The sequence below is a fragment of the Triticum aestivum genome, chromosome 6D, assembly GCF_018294505.1.
Source record: "Triticum aestivum cultivar Chinese Spring chromosome 6D, IWGSC CS RefSeq v2.1, whole genome shotgun sequence".
Lineage (NCBI taxonomy): Eukaryota > Viridiplantae > Streptophyta > Magnoliopsida > Poales > Poaceae > Triticum > Triticum aestivum.
In genome coordinates, this window is record NC_057811.1 from 77,670,669 (window position 1) to 77,683,599 (window position 12,931).

Below are 12,931 nucleotides of genomic sequence, written 5' to 3' on the forward strand. Positions count from 1 at the left end.
CTTTGGTTCCATTTTGACTAGAAAAACATAAAGTCACACAGTGACCAACAATGACATTAGCAATATTAATAACATTCATTAACACAAGGCAACAGTACAGTCCACTCCAATGTGTCATGGGACACAAGGATTCACAACATGTTGTAAACATCTTGTTTTCAATTTTGACACTTGATTGACATTGAAAATAACATTAAACCTTAGTGTCAAAATGAGCATTAAAATTCTCAATGACATACAATGAAACCGACACCAGAATTAACATATAAATATAAATGCCATTGTCATGGAGTAAACATTAAACTAGACATTCGGAGTGAAGAATGACAGTAATATTATTGTCAAGAAAACATAACATTTTCCAAACAATAAAATTCGACATAAATTTTCATGAGGATTCATAAAATAACAACATTTGGCAAATAGGAGTTGTCAAGCAAATGACACCATGTACTTTGTAAAACAAATTCCCTAAACAAAATTCCTCTTTCTTTTAGGGGATTGTCCATAACTCCATAAACGTTATTTTGAATCTTTATGCATATTTCACGATGCATATCATAATGAAATGGCATGAAATGCACCAAATAGAAATTTCACTCTTTCCCAATAGGCATATCGCCCCAATATCATTATGACGCATAGCAGGGTGCAGAAAACCAAACCATGCGGCCATCAACATTCTCCTTGAGGTGGCCTCAGTCCATTAGAAATGATCACATCATTAAGAAATGCCATTAGGATGGCATCACCATATATTTCACACTCAAATAAAGTACCCAATTTTTTTAGAAACTTTAGAGAATGAAACATTATAAATTGTGATCAAGATAAACATCATTTTACAAAATTAATATTGAACTTTAAATGTCATAAAGAAAAACATCGTCATTTAAAATGCCATAAATGACATTAACATTATAGCACATGACTATTTTCCAAATAAATTCTCATCGTTCGATATTATTTAGAAAATTCGAAAATTATCTTTAGCATAATCTTAGGCAACTAAAACGTATTAATGGTGCATAAACATTATCAATAACTTGGATCAAATGCACCAAAAAAAAACTTGCCTAAGACATTATTTGACCCGTATGAACCCACGACAGTCCTTGATAAAACTTTATAATCTTCAAGGTAAGTCTCCACTTTCTGATATAACAGTGAATAAACAATCAAAAACAAAACTTAAATCTTCTCTGAAGATTCAGAAGTGCCCATATCGTAATTCGGCTCAAAGCCCGAACTGGCCCACAACAGTTTCCCACGTGCAGAGAAGAAAAAAAGGAATATTGCAGGATGATACAACCTGGGCTAAAGCCTGTTGCCGAAAACGGCCCAAATACTAAGCAGATCCATGACAATTCCCTTCATCTCGTGTCCGTCCGATCTCATCGAACGATTCAGACCATTGCTGGCCGGAACAAAGTCGTGGGGCTGAAACCCTACAGCCCCCATTTCCTTCCTCCCTCCCCGATTTATTCGGCTCCCGACCCGGAGAGACGACCATGGCGGAGCCTAAGTCTCGCCGGCCATGGCGTCTCGGTGGCTGCGCTCGACGGAGCAGCGTGCAGCGGACCGAGTCCCGCGCACTCCTCCGCCGAGCGTCGTTACTCGCGGCGCACAAAAGGCGCAAAGCGGCGATGGCAGGTTCGTTTGCACCGGCGGCGGAGCATGTGGCTGACGACCACGTGGGAGGTGCTTCACACGTGCACGTCCGTAAGTGTGCCGCCGGCTACCTTCTTCTCGCGCGTCGTCCAGAGATGACGGCGTCGCGACGATGATGCCCACGCACGGCGGCGGCTGTGCTGGATCCCGACGCGGCGTCATCAAGGTGAGCGCTTCACCTTTTGTCCTTTCATTTCAACTTTTGGGTTCCAAAATTTGGTGATTCGATTTCTAGAGATTTGCATTTGGGGATCACTTAAAAAAAACCGATTCCCCTGCTTCTAATTGCTTAAACTGGGCTAACAGTGCTAATTAGATCATTCAAACAAAATGCGGAAGCAAGGCTTAATTAATCTAACAAAATAGATTGAACTTTCTGTCTAATTAGCATTCACCCATAGCAATTAGGACTTGACCGAAACCAATTAACCTGAACATATTTCATTGACTTAACAGAGGGCATTAATCTATAGGCATTAACCATCGTTCTTAATCCGAAAACATTATGACTTAACCATGACCATTAACGTAAACAGAAGGTCAGGGATCGGTCAGGGATCTAATCTAGGCGTAAACATGCTCATGATACCAATGTTAGAAATAATACTTTAGGATTATTGTTATAGGATCATTTGCCTAGCATTAGATCACCCAGATGTGGTTAACAGAGTGGTTCGTGAGATCTTAGAGGCTCTCCCGTTGCAGGCACAGCGTGGCCCATGATCTCCAGTGGCGAGGATGAGCAACAGCAGTGGCGCCGCGGTGATGTAATTGTGGAGAGGCAGCCGCTCATCCAGGAGCTTCGCCGGTGGCAGCAGGAAGCCGCCGGCACAGCCCTGCGGCGGCCGGCGGTGGAGATGGCCTTCTGATCCGCGTTAGCACCCTTTTAGGATCGGTTGTTAGGAGTCGTGGTTTTTTGGTACGTGTGTGTCAGAGCCCTTGATGGGTACGACTTCCTCCTTTTATATGTGGCGCTAGGTGGATCAGGGACCAAAACCAAAAGTCGGTTATGGGTGCATCCGATCAGACCACAATCGTTAGAGGAGGAGACTTTGTCTCCCATATTTTTCTCTCGGTTAAAAACAATAACCTGAGATCAATCCCAACACAGCTCTGGACCAATGTGACGCCATGCAGGATGGTTGCTGTCGTGGTGCTCCTTAGGCTCGTAGTGGAGAGTAACTTAGAGCATCTCCACTCGCCCCATCCCCCTCCCAACAACCTTCAAGGCTCTTTTTTTTATCGCTAGCGCTAAAAAAGCCTAGTTGCGCCCGTAGAAGCCCATGTTTCGTCGCTTAGGGTCGAATTTGGCGCCAGCGGGCCCAGGCCGAACCCGGGGTGCTCGGGGTGCCGGGGGAAACAATTTTGGCACCAAAGCATAGTGGACCCGCCAAGTCAGCGACCAGCCGCATTTCGTCGTCCTCATCGCCTCGTTTTCCCACGGGGAATCAGTGCCAAGGCTGTCGCCGGTCAGCCTTCCATTGATTTCTCACGGGCGGCGCAGCGAAGACGTGCCGACGCGGGCCTCGCCACACGTACACAAGTGTGCCGCCCGCTCGCCGCCACCGGCCACTATAAAAGCCGTCGCCTCCCGCGCCGGTGGACGCACACTCCTTCACCCACAGTCCCTCTCTCATCGCCAACGCCCCCAACCTCGTCTCTCTCTCCCCGTCTATAGTCGTCGCGTCTACGACCGCTGATGGGAGAGCGATTCCCCGGGGATGGGGCGACGGCCAACGGATTCGGCCGACGCCACCTGCACGAGTGGGAGGCTTACCTCCTCCACGAGGCGAACTACCCGACGCCGCCTGACATGCGCGTACCGGGCTCGTGGAGGCTCAGCGCCGGAGGCATCCCCATCCCCCCTCTGTCGAGCGATGACTGCCGCCCCACCGAGATCGAGCGCGTTTGGGCATCTCTGCTAGAGGAGGTGCGGGACCTCCCGAAGTATGCCGCCAGCAACCACGCGTTCTGGACGGCGTACTTCCAACGCTGCCACGAGGAGCAGCTCGCCTCCACCAACAACGCGCCGGTGAGTGGTCGGTACAACACGGACGGGCGCCGCCTGTGGTGGGGCGCCCCCGGGCGCACACTCCACTCCATCCTCGAGTACCTCGAGGGCGGCAACAAGCCGCGGCTCGAGTAACCGGCGGCCCCGGCCCCGGTCCCCCACCGGAGCGGCAGCTCTTGGCTGCCGAGGCACATGGCGGGCGGGTCCTCTTTCTCCTCCTCCCGCTCTTACTCCCACTCCTCCGGGTCGCCGGCGCTCGCCAACGTCAAGGCCGAGCCCGTGGAGACGCCGCTCGGGTGGCGCACCCGCGGCGGCGCCCTTGTCATCAACAAGGACGGTCGTGGCCCCTCTGCTCTCTCCTCCTGCCTCGTTAAACTGAAGATCGAGACGGGGCTCATCGCCGTAAAGAAGGAACACAATGACATGGCCGCTGATGAAGAGACCGCCCTCAAGTGGGCGCGGGCGGACTACGTCCAGCTGGAGATGGAGCGCGAGCGCCTCGCCCTCGAGGAGATCGCCAGCTGGCGCCGCGGTTGTGACGAGAGTGGCGTCATCGTCCTCGAGGATAGCGACGAGGAGGCACCGCCGCCAACCAAACCCGTCCGCCAAGGCGACCTAGGGCAGGGTTGTAGCAAGGATCGCGACGGCGTGAAGAACGAGTACGACGGTGGCGGCGGCGACTAACGATGTCCTGAAATAGGGGGTACTCACCACATTGTCTCCCGATCAATTGGATCGGGCCGAGGACCCCCATGGCGGTTCACTCATGGGCCACTTCGGGCAACCCATGCCGCATACAAGGAGTATTCCACAAGACTTGGTGATCAAGACAAGGGCTCCTCTCTACCAACGTATTCAGCTAGGACTCTTGTTATCCTAGGTCTCTGGTGCATTATATAAGCCAATGGCAGGCTAGTCGATAGATTATTATGACATTACTCATCATACCTCTAGGGTTTAGACCACAACATATGATCTTGAGGTAGATCAACTCTTGTAACCCTATATTCATCAAGATCAATCAAGCAGGAAGTAGGGTATTACCTCGATAGAGAGGGCCTGAACCTGGGTAAACATCGTGTCCCGTGTCTGCTGTTACCCATCGATCCATGACACATAGCTTGGGACCCCCTACCCGAGATCTGCCGGTCTTAATACCGACAATGGTGCTTTCATTGAGATTCCGCTGTGTGATCGGCGAGGGATCAATGGCTGGTCTGCAGATCAACTGCGACGTCGGCGTCTTCATCGCCGGCTCGACTGGTCACCTCGGCTGGTCCGAGGACCAGGCTCCTCTTTGGATCGTCAATATCGGACATATGTCCTCGTCATCATCAACTCCGATCTCTATCAAGATCATGGAGGAATCATCCATGGACCCCGGGGGCTCAACGTCAACATTGCCCTTGAGCGACCGTGCTATTTTTCTGAACAACGAACTTGTATCTGCCGCCACCGCCTCCTCGAGCATCGCTTTGACGATTCCTTCGGTGGAATTGTGCAGAATTGAGTCTACAACAACCCTGTAAAATTTCGTCGCGTTCCGATGGAGGAATCTTTGGCGATCTATGATATACTGGAGACCTATCGAGTCTAGACGGGAATCTGGACGAGTTTAGGGTGTGGTCTCCAGAGCCTAGCTCAGAGGTCATTTGGAAGATCCAATCATTCATCTTCCGCGGAATTTCCATATCTACCACCTCTCAAAATTTCAGCTCGATCCGACCGTCTAAACTCCGGGAACCTTCCGATTAGTGCATCACTTTTCGGATATGTTTTTTACGCGAATATGAATCCGACCCGAGTTCATCTTTCTTCATGAACGGGATATTGGACAACCTTTTTGGAAGAATCTCTTTCTAGGGTATTGTGTTTTGTTTCCGAACACATGCTCACAAATTTTGCTCCTTTTTGGAGGTAATCTTCACCGTCGTGCCAGTGTCAAACCAGCCCTTACTTCACGTCTGCCGACCTGCGCTAGACAAATTGTCGCTTCATCGAGCCAATCCCAACCTTATCGGATCATCAGCTCGGCAGGCCGAACAAGAGTTCGACATCATGAAGACTAAATTATCACTAACACCATCGCCCCACGGATTGCACGGGTCAGGCGCCGACATCGCCGCTCAGTCACTTCATCAATCCGGCTTTGACCGTGTCACAAGTTATGGCCAGCGTCGGCATGGCCGAGCCGTAGCTTCTTCAAACCAATGTCTGCCACGCTGAACCGCTTCAACACCTCGGCTGGCACAGCTGCAACATCGCCTTACCGACCTGCTCCATCACCTCGTCTGGACCGGGGGCTTCTGCATCTTTTCATCAACCTACTCCGGAGACTTCGGTGTCACCAGCCGACCAGCTTCGTCACGTTAGCTGGACCGGGGGCTTTGCCTCAGCAAGCCAACATTTGCTAGCATCGCCATGTCGTCGCTTCATCGCCCATCAGGCAATGGGTGTGCGGATCGAGTCCCAATGTTGGGTATAAGCTTTCTTTAGATTGTTGCAACAGATAAACCAGGTAATGTTAATCCTAGTACTTTTTTCTTGCTTGGGTTTATTTTTTCCGTGGAATTATTACTCTGGCTTGTTCCATCATCTGTGCACAGGTCTGTCAAATGACGGCTGCATTAATGATGGTTGCGTAATGGTTCGGCCAGTTTCCCGTCCGCATTTCGGCGAAACGCCTCATCGGGAACTCGGACCGCCCTATGAATATAGGCTTTGTCACGCCAGTGCCCAGCACCGACATTGGCTTCGACGCCATGCCACATCTCTTTAAAAAAAATATTTTGCGTAATCGACTTCGACTGCGTCACGCGGTCACTTCGACAAGCCAACGTCGTTGTCCCAATCGGCATAAATTGGCTCGCGTGATCACCTTGTTGATCGAACTGCCATACCGACATGTTCGGTTGCCTCGGGGACTTCGGCATCATCAAGAGGGTCCTACCACGTCGGGTGTTCGGCGCACCGGCCATATTTCTCTTATTACTCACTTTGCATAAATTATTAATCATGCAACCTTTTAAAAAATATTACTATTATCTCCGGATGGCACTATTTTCTGTGCACAGGTAAATGATCCGGGTTGGGCAGCGCTGTCACTTCGGCGTATCAACATACCACGTCAACTCGGCTGGACCGGGGGCTTCGTCAACACTTCATTAACCCATGCCGAGGACTTCGGCGTCATACTGCCGGCCTGCTTCGTCGCCTCAGTCGGACTGGGGGTTACACCTCGACACATTGGCCGTGCTACGTCGCCACTTCAGAGTGTCGAGCTCTTCGCTCCGCCACCTCGGGACCGGCTTGGGGGCTGGGACCTTGTCCCGCATCAAGCTCGGACCACGTCATCAATGCCGAACACATTAACCAGCTAAGTTGCTTTCATGCTCAAAGTTTTAAATTTTTAATTTGCGTTCGGTTCGACCATGCTCACAAATGTTGTTTGATTAAAAACACTTCATTTCCCCTGTTAACTGGGGGCTCTTAAATTTATGTGAGCTGTTTTATAATAAGTGTTCTTCTTCTTAGTCGTTGCAAAGTCTTTTTCTATCACTCCTTTTTTCTACGCGAGTGTGTGGTCAATAGCCGGGGAGCCTAATTTCTCTCTCAAAGCCGCTACAGTTTAGTTTGCTAAACTGGCCTAACGAGAAGTACTCCCCCTTCGGGATAGGAGGTTGAAGCCGTAGGCTAAGCCGCTTGAAGTCTTTTGGATGTGTCATGTTAAAGCACGACAGAAGCACCATTTTTTTTTCTAAGACCAATTTTCGGATTGGCACCGAACACTTGATCTAGTTCGGACGTCAAGTTTTTACTGAAGTTTTTGGTTTTCCAAGCCTATGGCACTTTTAAACTATTTGTGTGTTTCCAGCATAAGTCTCGCAGTGCAACGTCGGACACCATTAGAGATTCAGCAAAATCATTCTCGGATATTGCTATATATGCATCAGTTTCGAATTGTGTCTTCGGTCAATAGTTGGGTTGCCCGGCTCCTGTGCTTGCCTCCTACGTTCCGCTTTGTTCGGCTAGGTGTGCAAAGGGAGAACCACTGCGATTGTGTTTCCAGCTCGCATGGTTAAGCGCCTCAGTGGAGAAAGCCGAAAACTGACTGTCACAATAAGCGTAAACTGGTCAGCAATCCGATGACCGTGTTAAATTATAAGATCGATGGAGGTCACCCCGTGTTAAGCGACATGCCGTTCATAATATTGGTCGAAGTGTTAACGGCTTGACCTCGACTGTCGCCGAACACTAAGCTGGGGGCTAGTAACTGGCCTCCCAACTTTAAGCTCCTATGACTAAGTGAAAGTTATAAAGCCCGCATATCTCATTGCCTCGTTTCCGCTAACACAACCGCCTTCGGGCACGAAGACGTCGGCTAAGGGTTGTTTTGTTATTGCGGAGACACCCTGCATAGCATCTACAAGGGGGTGGAAGCCGAGGATGGGCCACTTTCAAGTGATAAACGGTCGCAACAGAGTCAAAATAAACATATCATCGGTGTTTGTATTTAATATACGAGGGGCTGCCTTCCGTAATCATCGTTATAAAGCCACAAATATGCATGAATTTGACTTAAGATTTTGGCCAAGCTGGGTTGCCTGGCTCCTGTGCTTACCCCTACGTTCCCGATTGTTCGGCTAGGTGGTAAAGGGAGCACCTCTGTGATTGTTACTACACGGTCATCCGAGTAAGTACCTCAGACTGGGTGAAGCCGAAAGCTAGCAATCTTAAAGGATCACATTGGTCGGCAATGACGGAAGTGAAAATTTTGGTTCATTAATATCATAGAGTTCGGGAACTTTCCCCGAACTAAATCCTCAATATTTTCCTCCCACATTGATCGGAGGTGAGGTTTCATGATCATGATAAGCATGACGACCCAAAGAAAGGAACCGATAGCGGGACTATTTTCTTTGAAAGATGTTTCTTACGTTAAAACGTAATATAACATATCTCTCTGTGTACCTTTGTTTATAAAACCGTATGGCCGGATTGCCTTGTTTTTCATAAATCTTTGCCCTTATAACAACATTATAAAGTAGGAAAACACTCCTCAGCTACTGGCCGAGGAGGTTGAAGCCGATGGTCGGTCAACAAAGTTTTGTACAATGCGGATCTGAACATTAATGATGTAAAGTACTTTGATACATAGAATCATTACACATAATTTGTGATTTTACTTCGGATATCGATCCTTAATTCGGCCACCTGTGCCTACATTAAGGCTCGGGGGCTACTGGGCTTCGGGCCTTTCATTTACTAATATTAAGGGGCACATCGATCCCCTGATCTGGTGTTGCCACCCGACCAGTGGCTCGGGGGCTACTGCATTGCCCATTCAATACAAAAAATTCAAAGTGCTCAGTGTTTGGCATGACCGAACTATGGACAAGCGCGTCTTCGGACAACAATAAGTACCATCTGGGACTTATCCGACATCAAGCTAATATATCACGGTGACTTCTCACGACCCTCTCTCAGGGGCCCGTCCGCCGATCACTATTACCTCTAATATATTACACCGCGTTTCTATTCCTATGTATGCTCCCGAGCTAGGAGTTGATCCTCAGGCCGATTTCGCGAATCGACCTGAGTCTCAGGGGCTACTAGGATCAGCGGTCTTATGTCATCCTTCAGGTGCATCTCGGGTTTTAGACCGATACACACCTTAAGGGCTACTGGCTATATATCTCGACAGAGAATAAATGGCACCAATCGAAAATATTGACAAAAAATCGGCCCGCAGTCGGGGTGGTGCACCACCTCGGAAGCAGTCCGGTATAAAGCTCGGGCGCCAGTGGCCGGCTCCATAGAGGGCATTTCTGGCATTAAGCTTGGATGACCTCCTTCAAACTTTTTCAAGCCAAGGTGATCTATGACACCTTGGATATAGTCCGGCGTTGGAGCTCGGATACAGTCCGGTGTTGGTGCACGGCTGCAAAAGATATCTTGAATGCAGTCCGGCGTTGGAGCTCGGATGCAAGAGGACACCGCCACACGGGAACAACTTCAAACCCGAGGTAGGCGTAAAAATAGCAAGGCATTGATAAAGGCCGAGCACTTAAAGGGGCTCCTCGGATACCCGACGTGTAAACTCTTCGGATTTATTTCGGCGATCCTCAAGATCGAAGATGAGAAGATTTGTTGAACCAGTTTTCAAGACCGACGACCGAAGATGAAGAACAGTTCGGAAGGATCGAGGAGCGTCCCCGACTTGAAGACCGATTCAGGGGGCTACTGAAGGTGTCCTGAACTAGGGGGTACTCACCACATCGTCTCCCGACCAGGTGGGTCGGGCCGAGGACCCCCATGGCGGTTCACTCATGGGCCACTTCGGGTAGCCCATGCCGCATACAAGGAGTATTCCACAAGACTTGGTGATCAAGACAAGGACTCCTCTCTACCAACGTATTCGGCTAGGACTCTTGTTATCCTAGGCCTCTGGTGCATTATATAAGCCAATGCCAGGCTAGTCGATAGATTATTATGACATTACTCATCATACCTCTAGGGTTTAGACCACAACATATGATCTCGAGGTAGATCAACTCTTGTAACCCTATATTCATCAAGATCAATCAAGCAGGAAGTAGGGTATTACCTCGATAGAGAGGGCCCGAACCTGGGTAAACATCGTGTCCCCTGTTACCCATCGATGCATGACACACAGCTTGGGACCCCCTACCTGAGATCTGCCGGTTTTGACACCGACAGCGACTACATCGCCTTTTGCAAGCTCTTCGGCGTGTAGGCTCAAGGCAGTGCGACAGGCAGCGGCGGCGTAATAGTAGTCATTGTTTTTCTTAAATTATGTTTTCAATATGTACAAAAATCAATGGAACGCCTAAATTTCACCCAATTCTGCGTCGTGTTTGACCGAATTTTGGTCGAGTATGGTTTTAAAAAACGGCGTCTAGGCCGACCTTGGGTCGGCGGCTGGAAAACCCACCGCCCCCACGCCAAATTTATCGTCGGTTCGCCCCCAGTCGGCGCTATTTCAAGCCCCTGGGGGGCCGAACGGCTGGAGATGCTCTTAGAATAGTAACATGCATATGTTAGTAGTCTATGTTACTACCTTCATAGTGGGTAGTGTCATATGCATGGTAACATAGATGTCTTCATTTATTACTTTATAGACTTATTTTGCATCGGGAAGTGCTATGTGATGGTAACATATTATGTTACTTTATTTGCCTTTCTCATTAACTACTTGCCACCTCACAATTTTTGTTTATGTGACATCTATGTTACTCCCACTATGACCAACCTTAGGCTAGTTAAGGTTTGTCATAATGAGAGTAACATAAGTAGTAACATACATTCCACATAAGCAAAAAAGATGATGTGTCATGCAATTAAAGAGGAGAGAGACAAATGGAGTAACATAATATGTTACCATCACATAGCGTTTTCCAATGCAAAATGAGTCTACAAAGCAATAAATGTATATATGCATGTTACTACACCTATGACACTTCTCACTATGGAGGTAGTAACATAGACTAGTAACATATGTATGTTACTAGTCTAAGTTACTACCCACTATGACTAGCCTTAGTACGCTGCTTTTTGTGTCTATGTGGTGGCCTGCGTTGGCCCGAGCCTAGCAATAATTCGCCTCAGGACTTGGCTGGTGGCTTCATGTGGAGTACTGCCTCGGTTGAAATTTTCGTGAACACATGCATTGCATCAGCTCCAAGTTGACCTAGAATCAAATTCCTGTCCGTCTCGTCCACTTGCCACTACTAGGAAAATGCTTATAGATAGAAGTTTACCAGTAGCGTTTGTTTATGACCCCACGCTACTAGTAGTTAGTAGTAGCGCTGGCTAGGAAGAGCGCTACTGGTATCTGTTAGCAGCAGCGCTTGTTATCTAGCCCCACGCTACTGTTAAGTGTAACACACTACACCCCCTGATCAATAAATATTAGCAGCGCTGGTCGCCTAACCAGCGCTACTGTTAGTTTAGGATCTATAGCGCCTGTTGAGGTAAACGCGTTACTGCTATTTTTTCTATGTATAACATTTTACCAGTAGCGTGTTTTTCTAGCCCGCGCTATAGGTAGTGCAACGCTAGCCGTAGATATTTTGCAAGCTGCCATAGCAGTAGCATGCATAGGTGACCCGTGCTACTGCTATGCCCGCCAGCCACCTACCACCTTTCCCCTTCTTCCTCGCCTCTCTTCTTCCTCTCCCCCTTCCTTTCCCCCCGTTTCCTTGCACCTTGCTTGTTCCTTTCAATGCCCCCCTCCACCACCCCTCCATTAGAGCCCTTCCTTCCCCTCTTCTTTGCCCTTCCACCACCCCCTCTTCTTTGCCCCTCCACCACACCCCTCCATTAGAGCCCTCCCTCCCCCTCTTCTTTGCCCACCACCCCCCTCTTCTTTGCCCTCCACCACTGATAACCCACAAGTATAGGGGATCGCAACAGTTTTCGAGGGTAGAGTATTCAACCCAAATTTATTGATTCGACACAAGGGGAGCCAAAGAATATTCTCAAGTATTAGTAGTTGAGTTGTCAATTCAACCACACCTGGATAACTTAATATCTGCAGCAAAGTATTTAGTAGCAAAGTAATATGATAGTAGTGGTAACGGTAGCAAAAGTAACAGTAGCAGTTCTGTACTAATTGTAACAGTGGCAACGTTAAAGTAACTAAGCAAAGAGCAATATGTGAAAAGCTCGTAGGCATTGGATCGGTGATGGAGAATTATTCCGGATGTGATTCCTCATGCAATAGTTATAACATAGGGTGACACAGAACTAGCTCCAATTCATCAACGTAATGTAGGCATGTATTCTGAATATAGTCATACGTGCTTATGGAAAAGAACTTGCATGACATCTTTTGTCCTACCTTCCCGTGGCAGCGGGGTCCTATTGGAAACTAAGGGATATTAAGGCCTCCTTTTAATAGAGTACCGGACCAAAGCATTAACACTTAGTGAATACATGAACTCCTCAAACTACGGTCATCACCAGTAAGTATCTCGATTATTGTCACTTCGGGGTTAACGGATCATAACACATAATAGGTGACTATAGACTTGCAAGATAAGATCAAGAACTCACATATATTCATGAAAACATAATAGTTTCAGATCTGAAATCATGGCACTCGGGCCCTAGTGACAAGCATTAAGCATAGAAAAGTCATAGCAACATCAATCTCAGAACATAATGGATACTAGGGATCAAACCCTAACACAACTAACTCGATTACATGGTAAATCTCATCCAACC

The 12,931-nt window shown here is 48.2% G+C and overlaps 1 protein-coding gene across 1 annotated transcript; it reads left to right on the forward strand.

Annotated features, from left to right (window-relative positions):
- The first annotated feature begins 1,462 nt into the window (after nt 1-1,462).
- On the forward strand, nt 1,463-4,418 carry LOC123141138 (uncharacterized). Its single transcript, XM_044560363.1, has 2 exons — nt 1,463-1,837; nt 2,377-4,418. The coding sequence occupies exon 2, from the start codon at nt 3,875-3,877 to the stop codon at nt 4,364-4,366; it is 492 nt and encodes a 163-aa protein (XP_044416298.1). The 5' UTR covers nt 1,463-1,837; nt 2,377-3,874; the 3' UTR covers nt 4,367-4,418.
- The last annotated feature ends 8,513 nt before the right edge of the window (nt 4,419-12,931 follow it).